At 42.6% G+C, this 20,101-nt stretch overlaps 1 protein-coding gene across 1 annotated transcript in view; it reads right to left on the bottom strand.

Annotated features, from left to right (window-relative positions):
- LOC311161478 (sphingosine-1-phosphate transporter SPNS2-like) overlaps positions 1-20,101 on the bottom strand; it is a 135,481-nt gene that overhangs the window by 86,788 nt on the left and 28,592 nt on the right. The window contains exon 2 of the mRNA XM_084219087.1: positions 12,326-12,391. Coding sequence (XP_084075213.1) covers positions 12,326-12,391 — 66 coding nt within the window. The remainder of the gene's footprint in view (positions 1-12,325; positions 12,392-20,101) is intronic.

The raw sequence follows: 20,101 nt of genomic DNA, 5'->3' as shown, positions 1-20,101 counted from the left end.
AAACTACTCAGAGGCTGCCTTCAGCACTCCCAAGAATCATGATGAGTTATCCACACAAAGATCTGATCTTTTAAGCCCAGGTCCTGACAATATTCCTTGTGACTTTCATTTCCACAAGCTTCCCACTCTTCCTTGATAAGTTTTTGGAATGCTTTCCAGCAAACTGACCCCTCAGAAAAACACACACCCCACATCCTTTTCAGGACATTCATTATGTGATGTGATTTTACATTACCCCCCTCTTATTTTTGAGGACAAACAAAATAGAAATAATGATTTTTGCAACTTCTCCAGTCAGAAGGAAGTGGAGGGTGTACATGAGAGTACAGCAGGGGCCAGGGCTAGCTGCTCTGGACCAGACATGTTGGCCCCAAGTGTGTAAATGTGCTCACTGTCTGGTTTCATTATGAATCACAAATCCTCTACAAGGCAAGGAAGAAGCCATTTGCTCTCACTTACCCCGAACCCTGAGCTGATTCTCATTTATTACCCATCATTAAACTCACCCAGCCACAGAAACCGTGTGCTCGGACACAAACAATCAGCAGCAGCTGCAAGAGACAGGTAATAAAATGCTGAACCATTTCCTAGTCTGATTAGCAGCATTGTGAGGGTCAGGGAGGATTCTGAGCCACCAGACAGCAAGATCTACTTTTGGCAGAAAACAAGGCTCCAGCCCCTCAGCAGTTGTCAAGCTGCTTTCTCCTGTGTTAGAGCAGACCAGGTAACTCAACCTATTCTCCTCTGAGAGTCTGGCACCTAAACTACAACTCAGATATAAAAAACTATCTACTGATTCATCTATCTAGATACAGATATATAAATAAAGACATATCTGTATTTTAAAATATAACAGGCTTTCCAGACAACCACCGAACCCCAACTAACAAGATCCACAAGCGAGCCAGAGGCATTTTGAAGATGACCTTAGGACATCCAGAATACTTTCATCTCCCACAGTTTTTCATGTCCAGCAAGCTTTAGAGAGAGTCTCACCATCATTCAAGCACCAGTGGTCTGAGAACAGCTCAGGGACCATAAATATTTTCTGCTTCCTATCCAATGCCACACGATGCCCATCATCACTTCCATGGGCTGATCCATCTGTTATTCCAGATGCCAGTAACATTTCAAAAGGCTTTTGCATCACAAAGTAAATTCAAAGAAACATCATCATTGGCTGCCATTTGCAACTGTATATTGAGGACTAGGACAAGAGCTGAACAACCAGCAGGCCACAGATAAACACCCACAGTGACAGCAGCCTTCATCCCACAGTGAAGAGACATCCCAGGATGCAGGGGAGCCTCTCACACCACTGTAGGTGCTATGCCACAGAATTATCTGCTAAGTCAATGTTGTGTGCAGTATTTAGAAAAGCTCCTGCCTCTTGCTGTTATAAATGACAATTTAGACAAAGAGCAAGTGTTTCACAGTGGCTGGGGGGCCTTCAAAAAGGGACAAATTAGTTTTAGGAAATTGTTGAAATGCTGGCATATCCCAGTGTTTAACTTGCCACGGTTTGGAAAAGGATCACAGCTACATTGGAGAATGAATCTCTGTGAGTCTTACAGAATCTCTGCTTTACAGTTGTTACTTCTAGGATTATCACCCATGTGTCATTCCTGACTTGGAAAAATATTCTAATGCCAAGCTGAGCTGCAGTTCCAGGAGTGAGCTTTGCAACTTGCTCCTATGGATAAAAGAACATGATATCTGCAGAAGCCTGCAGGGTTAATCACAGTGTGAATAGCCATGGAGTGTGACTGGGCCCTGTTTTAAATAATCTCTCAGTTTAAATTTCTTTGGACCAGTATCTTTCTGGGAGAAAAGTAGCACTGGAAAAAAAAAAACCATCCTGAAACAAATACTGCAATGCGCAAGGTTTGCAAATGCAATTCCTTCATGCATCATCAATTACATTAATGGAAAAAGGAAAGGCAATATTGGGTAAATCCAGGGATTGTCAAGGTATTAAAGAAGCCCATTTCAATTAGGTCTAAAAATGTAGAAGGTGGGCCTGAGGAGTGACCAGTGGCCCATCTGGTGTTGGTTTGTGTTCATTCCCCTCCCAGGAGACCAGAAATGCCCTGAGGCACCAGCTGAGCTCTGCTATCACAGTCCTATTCAGCTGGAACTGAACCTTGGGGGAAAACTTGGCATGCCTGAAGTTTATTTGTCTGGTGACTCGACAAGAAACCAGTTTCTGGATTATGAATCCAGAAAGAATAAGTTCAGTAAGTACAAACGAGACAATTTAACACATCTTTTATATACAATGCAAATATTTTCTCTGCTCAGTGTGTCATACACTGTCCAGGTCTCTGGAAGGTGCAACATTAGCAGCTGGTACTAAAATCTCACTGGGGAACTTAGTGAAAATTCAATATCCATTGTATAATATCCTATATTATATCTCTTCTGCCATGAAACATCCTCTGTGAGAACAAGGACAACTTTGAACAATTTGCTTTTAAGGAAAATGTTTGCTCTCTTCATGTTTTTTTGGGTTTTTTTCCCCCCAGAGATATTTTCTTTTAATATTTTCTCTTTGTTTTGCCACCCTCCCCCTCAATATGACATATTTGCTGTCACACTTGCTAATAATTTTCCCCATTATCACATCCATGGGGTTCAAAGCAGTTGGCAGGCAGCAGGGCTGCTACATCAGCCAAAAGCTAGAACTCACTGAAGGCTCTGGGTGGGCAAAGAAGGAATGAATCCACCTACATTTTTTACAAAAATTTTCTAAGAAATGCAACCCAAGAACCTTTAGAGACAGAGCCTCTTTCCAGGCCCCCATGACTAAGCCACAGAGCTGAGGCAGTCTCAGCTCCCTGAGCTATAACACCAGTGGTACCACAATGTGATGGTGGGAGATGCCAATTTAAAAATAAAGCAGGAGATGGTGAGAACTAAACCAGCAAAAATCATGAGAATTTTCATGCTCCTGTTCTGTAGTTTTATTTTCAAGAAGACAGATAAAGGAGATGGAATTATCTAGTGAAATATTGCATGGTTCTCACTGTAATAACTGTTTACATCAGCTCTTCTGAACTAATATCTATTTTTAGTATCAGGCTTTTAAAAGATTCTTAGCTCAGTCACTAATTTTGAGCTTTTAATTTACCCTGGGAGCAATTTTTCAGGTGGAATTAGTGCCACTTCACTTTGATTTGTGGGCACAATTAGTAAGTTAAGCATTTCTGTATCCTAAACTACACCTGGAAAATGGAAGGCTGCTTTTCAAAAAAGCCCATATGATTAAATTGAATGCAACTCAGTAAAGACTTTTTTTCTTTTTCTTTTCTTCCCTTTTTTAAATTGGTGGTAAAGTTATTCTTTAACTCACCCATCTTTCTTGACATGACTCATTCTATCACAAAGGCTCTCATGAAACAATTCCTTTCTTTGTCAGACTTTGTCAATGATTTCTAGTGCTCAAGAGGTGTGGCCAAGGGCACTACAATAATTTTATTGTTATTTGTACTGCCAGGTAGGTTGGACAAAACCACAGGATGCCAAAGACACAAACTCAGTGCTGACAACTGATACCATCAATTGCTGAGGTGACCAGGACCACTCACATCCCAGGGTGAGGCAGAGCCAAGGAAAAATCCAGTAATTGTGACTAAGGCAGAATTAAAAACAAAGAATTCAGAGCATATTTCAAACGTCCTTCAAGGAAAACAAAACAAATCCAACCCAACACCAGACAGACAAATCCTCTGCTGAAAATGTCACTGTGTAACTCTTAGCAAGGTCAGTTTTAACAGGCATTCATCAGAGGCTGACAGGGCATCATCCTGCCTCCACAAACTGATGATCCAGACCAAGAAGGAAACAGGCAAATGACACAGAGATCACCTTGGCCACCACTGTCACTGGAATGATCTCAGACACAGGGTGGGATTGTTGGGGGGTCTGTGCAGGACCAGGAGTTGGACTTCATGATCCTTTTGGGTCTCTGCCAACTCAGAACTCTCTGTGATCCTATGAATTGTAAATTCTATGAATTTCCAGTAAAGAAATCAAAGCTCAAACTGTTTTACCTGTACTGCCTCCCTAATTCCCTTCCAAGTCTACCCTAACAGTAATTTAGCAACCATCCATTTAAAGTTAGTGCAGCTCCAAGTGAGCATGTTTTTGTAATTCCTTAGCTCTTTAGGGCAGCTCTTTGCAGGAGAGGTGTATTACTGTTAATGTTCTCACTTCAACACCGCTGTCCTACAAGGAAATAAATTAGAGGTGCCTCACCTCCAACTCAGCTCACCTACAAAGAACAAGTGGAATGATGCAGCAGGAGAATATGGGAAGTAAATCTTCTGTAAACATTAGTGGATGAAAAGTTTGGAAGGAGCAAATGGTTAAAACTGTTTAAATGTTTAATTGCTAATAACCTAATGTATAACTGAGTGGGGGAATAAAAGACATCAGAACTGAGTTTCCACTGAAAACCAAAGCACTTCCCTGCTTGCAGCAGCAAAGACCACAAGAATGTGTGTGAACCCCTCCTTCTACTACTCATCCCATCAAAGAACTGTTTGTTTTTCACCTGTGATTGAAAAACCTGAGCCTTCCACAGTCATTTGACCACCTTGAAAACAACTGAAGAGAGTTTTAGCAAAAAATATTTATAAACATTTACATAACTGTAAATGTACAGAGAATTAGGGTAAGTAATGGTATATGATCAGTAATATTTTCTCTCCAAAACTAGGTTCCCCACATAATTTAAGCAGAAAATGGGTCTTTGCTCTAAATCTTACTTCAGCATACAGGAAACATCCCCAAATATGTGCATGTACTGGGGGCAAGGAGAGAGCATGGGGAGATTGATACAACAATACACCATTCATGCAAGTCAGGCTTACTTGTGTTAATTGGAATCTAGTTCTGCAGGCTGCTAACACTACCCAATACCACGAGGAATGTTCACTTTTTACATAAGTGATGCCCTGGAATTCATTTTCAAAGCCAGGTACAAGTGCCTATGAATGAGTCACTCCTCCTCAGGTGCATTTGGGTTTTTATTATGGGAATCACTGCAGCCCTGCTGACCTGTTCTGGCTTCTGCCATGGCTACAGTTCCCAAAATTGTGGCCCACAACATAACAGCATGTTCTTTCCAGCCAGACGTGTAGCAATGCTACTTTTATAGTGATAAATCACTACAAAAATTTGATTGTAAGGATGCAGAGGGGTGTGGTACACAGCCCAAAAGGTTTGAGAAGCACTGGTTTGGAGGAAAAGTCACCTGGAACTCCAGATAGGACATTAGGGAAGCAAAACAATTGCATGGACTGGTCCAGGACCCCAACATTCCCAGTTCTGCAAACACAGCCCTGCACTTCCAGAGTCCTCTGGATGCCTGAGGAACCAACCTCAGTGCTCTTCATTCCCAAACAGCACCTTCAGTGCTCCAGAGTCATTCACACTCTGGCAAGAGTATTTGGGTTATCCAGGTGATCTCTCTCTCAAATCCAACACCACCTCCAAGAGTACTGAATCACCTTGGGGATCTCCCAGTGGGCACAGACCAAGCCTGACCTCTTTGTCACTTGATCTCTCCCTGCTGTTCACATCCTCACTACACCATACCTGCAGAACTGCAGGTCTGTGCTCTAAAAAAAGTGAGAGTTCTCCAGGTGTGGGAGGCAAGACAAAACCAAAACAACCTAAAAATAAATCTTTTCAGAGAGAGCACTTTGAGGGTCCCCTGGGATGAAGCATGTTAAATATATAAAATGTACTATAAATATATAAAATGTACTATAAAAATTAGGTCTATTTTCTCACTCTCAGTTAATAGAAGACCCTAATCCAACTTTACTTAAGGTCAAGGCAAGGAAACCTTTCCCTTCTGAGCTAACACTTACCTTTACATTGGGCCCAAGATGTATCAACAGCAACTGATACCATACTCAGGCCACACACAGACACTCCCCTTGAAAATTAAATTTATAGGCAGAGTGAAAGCAAGAATTAAAGATAAGCAGCTTTTCCACTTACTACCAAAAGCTTTTAGTGCCACTGAAGAAGGGGAGGGAAAAAAGCAACCTACTTATAAGGTTTTTGAATATAAGTCCATGCTTCCCTTCCAGCAACAGGTAGCCATTAAATACATAATAACTGATAATGTAAATGTTCATCTCTCTCTTTCATAATTACAGCTATGGTGGTAAGGAGAAAAGTCAAGGGAGCCAGACCAGCCCTTCTGAACTATTTGTGCACAAAACAGATAGCAGTTACATGAGACTGCACTGCTGGTACTAAGAGGAAAATATTGTTTGAAAGTATTACACAACACCAACAAAGATCCTGTCTTCCACTATACAGTGCTTGAATGAAATTCTGAGGTCCGAGGAACATCCATGGGGGGATGGACAGGCTTTGTTAGAAGCTGTGGGGACTTTGGGTGGAATAATAACTACTTCTCTAAAATCTGTGGGAAATCTTTCCCCTCGTTATTATAATAAATTGCAGAAGTGAAGACAACCTTGGCAAGAGGTGTCTGAACTACAGCCTGAGGGAAAATAGGCCAATTTCTACTAATAGAACAGATGTGCCACAGGCAGCAAAAGTTTCCCTTGCAACACCCAGCCCAAGTACCTGAAAGCCAATAGTGAGGACAAACTTTCTTTGTGCAAAGCAGAAAGCCAGGATGGGGGAATGAATTGTTATCTCGTGCTACTGGCCATGCATTATCATAAAGTGAAGATATTAATGAAGACAAGGCAGTCTGGAGAGTTTCCCTGTTCTAGTAGCCTGCACCTGCTGGCATGAACAACAGAAAGACAAAATACAACACCAGCTGAAGCACTTCCCTCCTCTCAGCAGGAAGCAAGGACACCTTCCCTTCTCACCCTGACCATTTCATCCCTCCCAAAGAAGATTTACTTTACAATCCAGGGCTGTCCAGTGAGAACACAGGCTGTAAATGGCATTTTTATACTTTGGTGCTTGGTGCGTGGGCACTGGGCCAGGGCACAAACACGTTTTCCTCTAACCTGCTCACTGATTCAAGACAATACTCTGCTTCTTGATTGCAGAGGCATTTCCAAATAGGTTTAAGTGCTTTCATGAATCAGACCCTCAGACTGCCATGACTTCTCAGGAAATCAGACTGTTCTAGAACGCAGGAAAAAAAGACTTTCTGAGCAAAGGATGTAAGTAGGAAATAAGCAAGCTCTGGACTTTGTCAACTCAATCCAGTAAAATAAGACCAACCCTTGTCACAACATTAATCAAGGCATATTGAAAGAGCCCTGCTTTCTCCTCTTCATTGCTTCAACTGACCTTGCTTAATCCCTACATCAGCAGAATCCTGCAGAAGGTGGAAAAATGTCAGAGAAAAGGACACAAAGTCAGGTATGGAGGGGGAAATGGGAAGAAAGGTTTTGCTCATTGTTGAAAGGCCTTGGAGGATCTCCTGGCAGAAAGAGAGGTCCACCTTGTCCTGGCTTGGACACCTTGGAACCATCTCCTTGGGAAGTGCTCAGGTGCAGGAAACCATTCAGCCAAAAGGAAAGCCCATGAACTTGAAATTGTAAACAAAAAGTGTTTAGATTATGATTTTCTCTGTTCTAGCAAGAAGAACAGTTAAGTGGTGGAGTAGGGAGCAAAATTCAATTCTGCAGAGCACAGCTGAGGAGAAAGACAGTGTCCATGTAGGGAGAAGCAGATGGTAGAAAAGAAACAAGCAGCACCTGCAATTCATGTAATATGCACATATTCAGGGGTAGCACCTGGAGAATGTGGTTTCTGCATGGAATAAATAAAAATGTTAGAGAGGTACAGCTGCCACCATAAGCCAATGACAAGAAGATGGAATTCAAAGGGAACTGAATTTCATCAAGTCTGTTTTATCCCAGCATTTTTCTGCATCCACTATGTCAAGACCCCTTCTCAGTGAATGTGTTTATAGCTTGGTGGGAACAATCACAGCACAAGAGAGCTGATTGTGTATTTTTAAGGTTGTAACCTACTGAAAGGCTACACTCTGTCAGCTCAAGAGGTAGGGCAACACAGGTAGATAAAAGTTCCACTTTTATGAACAGAGATTGTCGTTGGAATTGACCCTTACAGGAAAAGTGAGCTCACAACGAGATTTGCAAAAAAAGTACCTGGCATTGCTTGGCTTTTTGGCTTTCTTGGCTTTCTTGGGCTGAAAGGCATCTGGGGAATGCCCATCCCTTTGCACATTAGGAAAGATAAGTTCCTTCGGAGCCTCAGTTATGTATGATTATTCACCTTTAATGAGTCCTTGCTGATCTCTCACCTCCTTACATTTCCTGGCTTGTCACCTTACACTATTCACTTCTGCCTGCCAGGGTTTCCTCTAATGACATCTCTATGCTCTTCCTGAAGACAGACACTCTCCCCCTCTGCATTTCCATGGAATCCTTGCAATAACCTCCATTTGATACCTCTCAGTTTCCACCTGCAGAAATCCCTGAGCTGGAGCTGTCTGGGTTGGAGGATTCAGGTGCCCAGTAACAAGGACCAAATCTCTGGGTGTAAACATTAACCTCATTAATTCATTCATTCATAACACTAATGCTGCATGTTCAGGAACTGAACTGTAGTTCTCATCCTGACTCTGATGTGCTACTTTGGGCTGGTAATTTTTCCATTTGGCTTTCTTGGTTTCTCCATCTATAAGGCCCAGCCTTATAAGCCCTCCTGATGTAAAACATCCTGAGATCTCTGGACAACAAACTGTATCATGAGCCAACCACTGCTATTATTAGAGCTCTTGTGTGCTACAGAGACACTGGCAAGAGACACAAAAGCAAAATAAATTCAAGGGCAGAGAGAGCAGACAAGCAATAAAGCACAAAAATTGCAGAAGGAAGAGAAAATAATCTAGTCAAACCAGAGCACAGCACTGGGGCATTACTCCCATGGTATAGTGTATATGGAAGGATAACACTATTTTAAAGCAGTTTAAAATCCAGTTGAAGCAGTACAAATCCAGTTGTCCACCTTAGTCTTTGTGCTCCTAGTGGCCTGTAGCTCTGTAGCTGCTCCTACCTAATTCCACTCATAGATAAGATTTTCTGTATGGTTTGGTTTATAAATATATTGACTGGTTACAGCTGTAAGCTCAAGTAGGCACGAGATGCTCTACCACCTTCTGAGTCCAGCCAGGTTTATCCTTTCTCTGGCTGGGAAAAGCAGCCAGTAAGAACTGAAATGCACAAGAAAGCTTGGATGCAGACCTGTGGGATGGTCAACTAAATCAATATTTACACAACTGCATATGTAGTGCTTTAAAAGGGAAGATCAGCAGCCAGTTACAGCATCATCTGGAGATAAGTGAAGCTCAGATCACCAGTTTTATGTGTGCTACTCCAGAATGCTACTGAGCAAGCAGCAGTTGTGCTCCATCTGTCAGTGTGTCCTCTGCTGTCACAGGATGCTTGCTGTAAGCAGACCACGGTCTGCTACTTTCCATTATGGATTGTCCTGTGATTTTTCTGTAGAGGGAGTTACAGTGTCCCTCTAACCAGTTTACATTTTCTCTTGGTTAAAGAGCAGCTTGTATGTCAGGATTAATATAAATGATGACAAAAATTCTATTTGTGTCTGCAATTCCTAAGGAACAAGTCACCTTTTCTTTCCAGACAGCATCAGAAGCTGAGAGTATGGACTGGCTTGCAAGGATCAGAGGGAGAGAGATGCCAGATCAGCTGTGCCTGCCAGGAGTGGGGTGGGGGATGAACACAGGGTCAAACATTATCCTTGCTAGATTTCTTCTCCCCACTTTCTGTTTGGATTTTCTGAAGCATTTCCTCCTAAAAAATTGTGCAACTTTGTTTCTCAGTTAAAAGACTTCTAAAATTTTTTAAAAAGTTTTTTATTTTATTGCCTTTTTGATGAGTGATATGAACTGCATATATACTACATTTCGCTCCCTCTCATTAATGTTGTAAATTAATTTAGGACTGATTTAGATGCAGGATTAACAACCTGAGGAATAATCCACTCTTTATTCAGAGGACATGATCAGGATGAACAGTCTTTCGTCTCACATCACTCAATTAGTTAGCAGGACCATCTCATGGGAAGCAAACAATATTTGTATTTCTGCTGGCAAAGGAACTGTTCAGGGTTAGGGCAGAAGAGTGGGAGACACCTGGCCTGGCCCCAGCTTTGCTCCAGGCTTCTTCTGCAACCCTGGGCAAGTGCTTTTACACTGCACCATTTCCCCTGATTTTAACATTGAGAAATCTGGTTTAGAGAAAAGACAAAAGATTAGAAGCAATGTTTGTGGTGGTTTATTGCAGCATCTTTTATTTAAGCAGGATTAAGGATACCTGGGCCATGGGCCACCTGCCAACACAGAAACTTGGTAAGCTGCAGGAATAGATTTAATAAGGCTTCAGTTACATGCCTCTATCCTTATTTCCATGAAATGGTGTTTTATTTTCTGAGCACTCTTTTCATCTGAAAGCATTGTGATTAGTACATTATTATCTATATTGCAGAAGCAAAGTCAAGTCCTCAGTTTTCAGATCAGCAAAACAACCAAGAGAAAACACTGCTTTTCTAAAAGCAACAATTACCTGCTAGAAAACTTGACACACTCAAGAGAAATCCTGCAATATCTCAGTGATGCTGCTTTCAGATGCCCTGTGTGTTAGCTAGAGAAATAAATAACGTATCTTGTAATTAACAAATGAATATCCTGCTGAAGTTAGCTTTTACTTGCTGTCAATGAATAATCTTCAGAAGGATTTCATCCACTGAAGTGAATGAAGATTAAATACATGCTTTGGCAAGTGTCCTTTTCTACCAGAATATTTTCTTGAAAGCACTTTGTGTCTAATGATACACTGAGGACCTGTTCCCCTGAGTACAATAAATAAATACAAATAATTGCTGTAGAAGAGGATCTGACAGACAGGCAGTGCCATTTTGGGCATAACTGATTGATGCTATGTATAATCAGTGACACTTGTAAAGCTGAAACCTTCTGTTCTGGACACATGCTGCTCACATCAGATGAGCTGAGCTCTGCTGTCCCACAAGGACAGCATTTTTTAAACATTTAATACAAATTGTTATTAATTGTTTGCATTACAACATTCTCAAGAAGCTGCAACCACAGATGAGGACCCTGCTGTGCCACGGGCTGCAGGAAATAAAAAAAGAGGGGATATTGCAGTGGTTCACATCATTTGAAATCAAAGATGGAGCTCCAGAACAGTCTCACCTTTAGTGAGATCATAAAGAGTGAATGATTTTATACAATTCAGTGTTGGCCACAATTTCACAGACAAGCTCCTGACAGGTGTTTGGTACCCACCATGATAGCACAGGAAAACATGTCATGCTGGCAGACTATTTCAAAACCTAACAGAATTCTCACTTTTGCAGAGATATAATTGTTCCAGCGTGGCTCCCTCAGACAGATGACAGTGACAAGACAGCTACAGCACCACAAATCCGTGACTCTAATTAATAGTTCTGTAGGAGCTTTTCAAAGCAGACTGTTTTCTTAAAATATTGCATTTCTTAAGAATCCTGCTCCTCCTTTCTACTCTCCAGGAGGATCAAACCGTGCTGTGGTGTCTGCATGAGACTGGCACTCAGTGTCACCCTGTGCAGCTCACTGATACCTCTAAGCCCCCTCAGGACTAGAGGCCAGAGAAGCTGAGGTTCTCCTGGGGTTGTTCAGCTCTGCCTAAAGGTGTCTGAGACATGAAAATGCCTGCTGCATTAAAAGGACATCAGAATTGCAATAATCCTTCCTTACACAATGAGAAAAACGCTGCAAGCTAACAGCAGAAATCCAGGGCTGTTGTTAATCCATGAGTTCTCATGGATGCAGGGTCTGTTGGCCTTGCCTACAGCTTTCATCCTCAGGTTGTTGCCCCAGTGAATTTTACATTTTCATGCCACACCATGCTCCCAGGGACTGTCCATTCAGCAGATTCTCTGCCAAGCACTTGAAGGGCAAAGTACATCACACTTATTACCAACTTAAAGAAGTGAACTGGATCCTGGTGTTGGTTTATCATGAGTTTTCTAATGGGAAGGGACTATCTCCTGTTTGAATTTAGTTCTTGTAAATAAAATAATTATTGGTCCATTCTACACTCAAGTCACTCTGAGACCCAATCTCCTCCCCAACTGCAAATCAAGGCAAAAAAACCCCCTCATGTTCATTTAGCTTCCCAGTAGGAGTGTATTTATTCACCTTTCTAAGAGTAGATTTCACAACCATGCATCATGCATCAGAATGAAGAAACCTGTAGGCACCCATCAGACAAATGGAATGTTAGAAAGAGCAGTGAGACAAGAAACACTTTCTTACCTGTCTGCAGCAAGCCAGCCCCACTGTCTTTGACTCCAAAGTGCTGCTGGATGTCTAGTAACACACCTACAAGGAAAAGAGAATATGCTCAGTGCCTTCAGCCTTTGACAAGCATTCAACTCAACCTTTTGTGATGCATCAGCAAAGCTTCAAATTCCAGTTTAAACACATAACTTCTAAAAGCTGTAGTTTTGTTTTTTTTCCTATACATGCACTCTCAGTAATTTTGGGCTACTATAACAAAAGCAGATGCAATACCATACAATGAGCCTGGGAATTAAATCCTCATGAATGGAAACTGGTCTTTTCTTTCCACTTAAATAAGATCAGGCTTTTCTTTTTGTGTGGGTTTTTTTTTTTTCATAATCCAGACCTCTTACTTCTGTTATTTCACAGAAATACAGGGAAACTGATTCTGCACCTAAGGTGCTTCAAATGGTTTGACAAGACAGATTGAATCCAAGACAAGTTTTAACAAATCTCTGCTGGGAGGAGATATGACAGATTGATAGCAATGATGAAAGGTTTCATATTTAACTAGTTCTGGGGAGTTTCTACTTTCAAAGCCAATATAACAAATATATTTAAAATACCTTAGTAAAGGTGGGTAAGTGACCAGATGCTCAGATTTAAAGCAACTACAAGCAGAACCAAACCAAATCCTCTGTCTTCCTTGAACCCCAATATATTAATTGGCACACGCAAAATTAACAGGTTTTGAAGTATTTACACTTTCAACTAGATTTAACATTTTTGTACCAAACATTTTGAGACATGTAACATCAGGCATATGGGACAGCCATGTTTTTGCAACCAACAAACCAATATGAAAACCCAGAGCAGAGCTTTAATAGCTCATTTGGGGGCACAGAGGTTTGCCAAGCCCTACATGGTCCAATGGTCTCAGATGCAAATCCATAGGCCTGAATTTTTTTCAGTGGTCCAAATAAGCAGCATCTGACTTCCTGGGTCTGGAATTGAGGCTGTTGCTCTCTTTAGATCTTGGACTTCCCTATTTCAACCACTGTCTTCCCCAAACCTGAGGATATGCAAGTTTATTTTCTAAAAACAAGAAAACCATTCTCTAACCACACTGAACGTCCACAGAAGTTCACCTCCAGCTCAAACTCTGATCCAAGGCTTTATCCAAAGTCATTCTTCTCATCTCTGCAAGTTACAGAAATCAGCTGAGCACCAACCTGAATTACTCACCATAAAGGTCCCAGCTTTTGGGACTGCCAAGATCACACTAAATGACAAACACAGAGAGATAAAAGACCCAGAGATAACTATTCCCAGAAGACTTCTGGGACAATGCCAAGGGAACAGTCATAAATTAAAGATACTACAGGAAAAGAAAGATGGAGAGAAGGAAAGAAAAAGCTCATTTGAGCTATTCTGCACTATTTGTATATCACTATTTACTCAGGACAGCATTCAGGAGGGCTTTAGGCCTCAGTATCTGCCCAGAAACATTAGTTCAGCCTCCTGCAACAACTCCCACTTCCCTATTCTCTCATCAGACTGTTTAGCCCCAAACAAGAAGGCTGAGGGTGGGGAAGGGTGTGAAACTAATTAATGTATGTCATTACTGATAAAAGTGGGTAGATGCAGAGCCAGGCTCTTCACACTGGTGCCCAGTTAAAGAGGCAATGGGCAACAACTGAAATCTGGGAAAGTCCATTTAAACATGAGGAAATGAATTTTTACTGTCAGGGAGGTCAAGCTTGGATGTTCAGAGAGGTTGTGAGTTGCCCATCCCTGGAGATATCCAAACCCCAACAGGGCACACTCCTGTACAGCCTGCTCTAGCTGACCCTGCTTTTAGCAGGGGGCTTGGATGAGTTGATCTCCAGAGGTCTCTTCTGACCTCAGTTATTCTGTGATTCTATACTTTTCTGAAGTATTAAGTGCCTGATTACATCCATCCTGACACAGTGTTCCCCTGGCCTTTCTTTTCCTTTGGAACATTGCTGTCTGCTACAATTTCAATTTGTAGTAGAAATTTCTTTGCTTTTTCTTGGATGGTGCATTTAACTCCATTTACAAAGTGCACTGGCATTTCTTGACTGTGCTTCCCTAGTTTGTTCCATTAACAACTGAGATACCATTATCCAGGCAGCAACTGATGAGCAGAAATAAATTTGCATTTGCCTAGCAAGCCCCTCTGTGGTGTAGCTGACTTACCTGCTCCCCTTGGTGTTCCATCCTTCCACAAAAAAAATGTTTCTCATTAGAAACCTCACTGAGCTTAACCAGCTCTGAGCACTTTGGGCTGCTTGGTCCCAGACTGCCAGATCAGGCCAAGCTCAACAAGTCAAAACAACTCCTGGGTACTATAATCCCAATTTTAGAGACATTGAACTCATCAACATCCCCAAGAACAATGTGGAAGAAGGGAGGAAATGCCAAGTACAATATTTTCTCATGCTCTCCTGTCATCACTCAGTTGTGCTGCACAGAAATGAAATATCCTACTCATTGCTTGCAGCTGAGCAGGGGGTTGGACTAGATGGAATATATTCCACTAGGGAATACACTCACATGTCAAGAGCTCCATCCAGCACCCTGAAAGGTGGCTCTCCTACCTTCAGCAACATATTCCCAGCCATGACAGAATGCCAAAGAGGCACATGAAACTTCTAAAAGCTACGAGAAGCAGGAGCCTGGAATGTGATGGAAAACAGACTTCTGTGGATTTGCATGAAAAACCAGAACAGAAAGTAGAGGGGAATATAATGGTGCAGAGGAGAGTTTCCAGTTTGTGACAAATCATTTGTCCAGTGACAGTGTCTTCTCCAGCCTACAGACCATAATGAGTTTTACAAGCTTGAACTCCTGTAGCCACAAATTAAGTACATTTTGTACACAGATGTGCAGACACTTGGATTAATCCTACAATTTTATCCTGGTGGTGGAAAGTGGGTTCTGTGGAGAGTCAATGCAACAGAACAATGCAGGACCGTAATTAGAAGTCCTGTGTGACCTTGGAAGAAGGTCTCAGATGATTAAGAGAGATCTGCATGTCTAAATGGCATGGATTTCCTACTCCAAGTTATTTTATATTCTCTTTGGACTACAGGTGTTTTGATTTGGGTTTAGAGCATTAAATTAGAGGCAACAGCGGGCAGATGATGCAACAGACCTGTGAAGTGATAGTAGCTGTCTGCTGTGGGAGTTTTCCTGCTCAGCCACTCACCTGGGAAGACACTCCTCCTCTCTTGAATTCACTCAGCTCTGTTTCCACCTCACTGTGGCAATGACTCACCTCAGAATTTAATAAGATTTAGGGATACAATTAAGCAATGATAGACCAGGGGAGAACACAGGAGAATGATAGAGCTTTTGACTTTCCCTTCTGCTTCTAGATGATGGGAAGGGAGAGAGCTGGAGCCAGGCTCCAGACAATGACCACATTGCTTGCAGTGCTGTGTCTCACAGCACCTGATGCAATCCAAGAGGTGAAGCCACCACACGTGGCTGGCAAGGTTTCCCTTGGATTAAAGCTCATACCTATGACCTATTTTGAGGAGGATCTCAAAATAGCCAAGAGCAGCCAGCAGGCACCAGCCTTCCTGAGAAGCTCTCTGGAGGGCTGCTGGCCATTTGGGATGTCTGTATGACATGGCTCTCCCACCTATTATTTCTTAAGCACATTCTATATTTTCAGGGCTGAGCAAACACACAGGAAACGTGGTGCCAATCTCCCAAAGCATCTCAGCAGCTGAACCAGACACTGTTAATGCTGATGTAGATTTGGAACTCAATGAGATGAAACACAGGCAGCACCCAGCCAAGGAGTGCTGATCAAGATGGGCACAGGGACAGGAGTTACTGGGAACCCAGACAGAAGAGCACAGACTGGTTACTGCAGCCATCTCCAGGGGACTTTCACCAGGCCTTATGTCTAAGAACCTGACAGACACCAAGGCAGCTATCAGACTTTTGTGGGCACTGGGCATGAAGAGGACTTTGAGGAGCAATTTGAAGGATAAAAGGTCATGGAGTGCTACAGATAGGGAGGGATGTGCCTGACCTCATCCACTCACAGGGTCAGAGGGTTTCTAGGTCACTGCTGATATTTTTACTGATCAGTTCACTAACAGTGATTGTAAAAGACCTGATTCTGAGGCTTTTGGAATGCAAATCCACATTTAATGGCCCAGGTTATCTCCGTTTTAGGGGAAATACTTTGGGGAAAGCCGAATTTTCCTGGAAGCGTGTGGTTCACACTTCAAACAAGGAGGTAAGGGGTCCAGATGAGGCATGAGGCAAGCTGCTTGCCTAGATAGGTTTTGTGTCCCTGAACCTCATAGGTTTTGTGTCCCAGATTCGAGCTACAACAAATCAAAAGCTGCAGGATTGCACGTGAGCTCTTCACCAAATACTGCTGCCTGTATACATTGCCATGATAAGAAACAGTGTCCATTAGCCAAACCACAGTGAAATGACAATTTCAAAGCAAAAACACATTAGAGCTCCCCTGAGACAACCCTGTTTTCTGGTCACCAAAACAAAACATCATGATTTGCTTTCAAACTGCTTCCAAGGCAAGTGTAAAATGGAGAGTTGGCCTGTGCATAGAGTGCAGAGCTATAGAAGTAAAGGCACAGGTTTGCAGCTCACATTCTTTAATGCTGTGTGTGTGCTGCAACACCACTGGCCAACATAACCACTTACTTAAGATGTTCATTTTTAAAGGCATTTTTGAAGGGGGAAAAAGCATGGTGCTTGAAATGAACCAGCACATGGTTTTCCACAGGATACAGGATGTGTGTCCCTAGCAGAAAAGGCTTTGGAACCACAGTAAAGACCATTCCAGGTGCTTCTCACCACATTCACCACAATCAAGATCAAGGAGCAGATTGCCTAGATCCATCACTCTCAAGTGAAGAAAACCCTTCTCCCTCCTGCCCCACTGCAGGTCCAGACCTCTCTTTATGGAATCCAGATTCCCACTCTCAGCTCCCTGAGAGCCAGTGCAGACTCTGTACTGACAATACTGTTTCTTCTATTATGTCCTGCTTACTTACAAAGGTATTTTCTTCCTTACAAAGGTATTTTCTTCCCAGACTGTGGTCCCTGATACTTCCAGGACCAGCTTCCTCAGAGGGAGGCAGCTAAGCAGGGATAGCCAAGGCCTGGCCTTCTATCCATTAAAGACACAAACCACCTTCCTCCCATCAGGCTCTTCCTCATGCCTGCAGCCATATTCAACCTCCTTCAAATAAAGCATTAAGGAGGCAGAGGGGTGGTGCAACACACCTGTCTCTTCAGAGACATGTGAAAAGATTAGGTGGAGAGAAGTTTATTCTGAAGTCTCTGTGATTGTATCTTCACTGCAACCCCAAGGTGCAGCAGCAGTTCACACACTGATCCCTGAGCTTCAAACGAGCTGCTTCAGCTCAGCCACCCACCAGCTATTAAACACCAGCGTCACAATTTGAGTCCTATTTAAATATTCAGCTGCAGAAAACCACCGTGGTAGCCCTACTGATATTTGTACCTCAAGATAAATTCCCACTGCTGCCAGAACTAGCAAGTCTAGAATATAAATGCAGTATTACCTTCTTTGGATTGCCATGAAAGCATTCCCTGCCTGCTCTTCAAGTACTGATAAATGCCTGGTGACATCTGGCTTGAAAACATTGACAGGAGCTTCCTTAGGACATAAACACCAACTTTCCTTCTGCAAAACTAGTTTCCACTGTTGCATGACACGACAATACACACTGGTGAAACAGTCTTTGGTTTCGAAATAATGCTGCAGGATTAAAAAGAAACAAACAAAACAAACCCAGCAATTAGACAAATCAAAACAAGGGTTTCCTAAGATCTGCTCACACTGGAATGCATGAAACTTGTGACCTAGAAAGCACTGAAAAGCAACTGCCAACACCCACAGCAGCGTCCTTTGGAAGGGGTTTCCCTGAGTAATAGAGTGCTGGGAAGAGACAATCACAGCAGCTTGAGCTGAAGATCAGAGTCAGCCAGGATCCTGATGTCATTCACAGGACATGAAACAGTTGCTTAAAAATCACAGAATAGAATCAGAGAATATCCTGAGCTGGAAGGAACCCACAGGGATCATCCAGTCCAGCCCCTGGCCCTGCACAGACACTCACCAACCCTACCCTGGGCATCCCTGGCAGTGCTGTCCAAACTCTTCTGGAGCTCTGGCAGCCTCGGGGCTGTGCCCATTCCCTGGGGAGCCTGGGCAGTGCCCAGCACCCTCTGGGGTTAGAAAGTTCTCCTGATATCCAGCATAAACCTCCCCTGACAAAGCTCCAACCATTTCCTAAAGAACCCCCAGAGAAGTGCGTGAGTCACAGCCTTCCCAGGCACTGAGAGCCTCCCACACCTGCAGAAGGTGATGAGGTGGAGGCTTGTCTGAGATGATGGTGCTGGACTGTCAGGACACAGCAGAGGAATTGCTGTTCACTCCAAGCAGCATTTGCAGTGGGTTTTTCAAAGGACAGGTGGTGAGAGCTCTACAAAGCACACAGTACTGCTTGGGAAATGAAATAGAAATGCCTGTCTGAAGTGACATTCCTATTCTGAATCAAAACCAATGTTATCCTCAGAGACTCACACCACCTGTCACACCCACTTTTTCCATTCACTGTTTTTGTCATTATTATAGTATCAGTAGGGAAGTATCTGAGCTATTCATTTATTCATTCACTCCCAAAGGCTACTACTGGCTTACCTGCAGAGCATGTAACAAGTAATTAAGCATCAGGGAAAAAAATAAGGAATGTGATTAATCAAGAATATGGAGAAGAAGTATATTAAAAAAGCAACTTCTTGCTCTGGCAGTAATAAATGATGGCTTCTCTAACACAGCTCAAACTCCACTGTAATGTGGTATGCAAAGTCTGAGCACAAAATTGCCTGGAAGACTGGGAGGAGATAAAAAAGTTCATCAGGTGTAGAATCGATTAGCACAAGGCATAATTAACAGGGTCAGGGCGTCTGGGGAAGGCAGCACAGGACAGCCAGTCTTGTTGGGATTAAAAAAAAAACCAAAACAAAACAAATAGGAGTTTGAATGCAACCATGGCTGCCAAATGCTGGGTGCCTCACTGGTAAACCCACACCCTAATCAAATCCTTCATCTCCTTAATTACAGTGTATGTCTGTTCCCAGGACTATGGCTGGGAAGGATGTCCTTGTCAAATAGGGAACATGGGATACTTGGCCAGCATGAAAAAAACAGCTTAAATAATTTCCAAAACATGGAACTTTTTCTATTTATGACCCATTACAACAAAAGTTCTCAGCAGTAAGACTTAAAAGTGACATGGGCCAAATCTGAGGAGAAGCTCACAGTGTCCCTTCACTGTCCTCTCCACCTGGGACACAGCTCCCTGCAAGGAGATCCCTCATTTCACCCCTGCCTCATCTCACTTGCAGACTCCTGCTTAGCCTATATAATCAACCTGGCAGCTCCCACAAGCCGAGGGAAGACTTCAATTAGAGATAAGTGACAGGATTTGGCTCAAAGGACAGACTAAAATGAATTGGCACCTAGACCTGAACCTAAAACCAAACTTATTCATCGAGACTTGGAACTGTTCCTTTATGTGGAATGGGAAAAATCAGAACCTCTTACAAATGTGAAAAACCAACAGAAAACTGAAGTAGTAGGTGGGGTTTATATTAGTAATCTGAAAGGATAGGAATCATTAACAGCTTTCAGACAATGCTTTCTCCCACACCCACCATCTCTAGCTCAGGACTCAGTTTAGACCCAGTTTCTGGGGGTTTTTATCT

This window comes from Fringilla coelebs (genome assembly GCF_963513975.1).
Source record: "Fringilla coelebs genome assembly, chromosome: 20".
NCBI lineage: Eukaryota > Metazoa > Chordata > Aves > Passeriformes > Fringillidae > Fringilla > Fringilla coelebs.
Note: the sequence above shows the minus strand (reverse complement) of the source record. Positions and strands in the feature narration are given on the sequence as shown.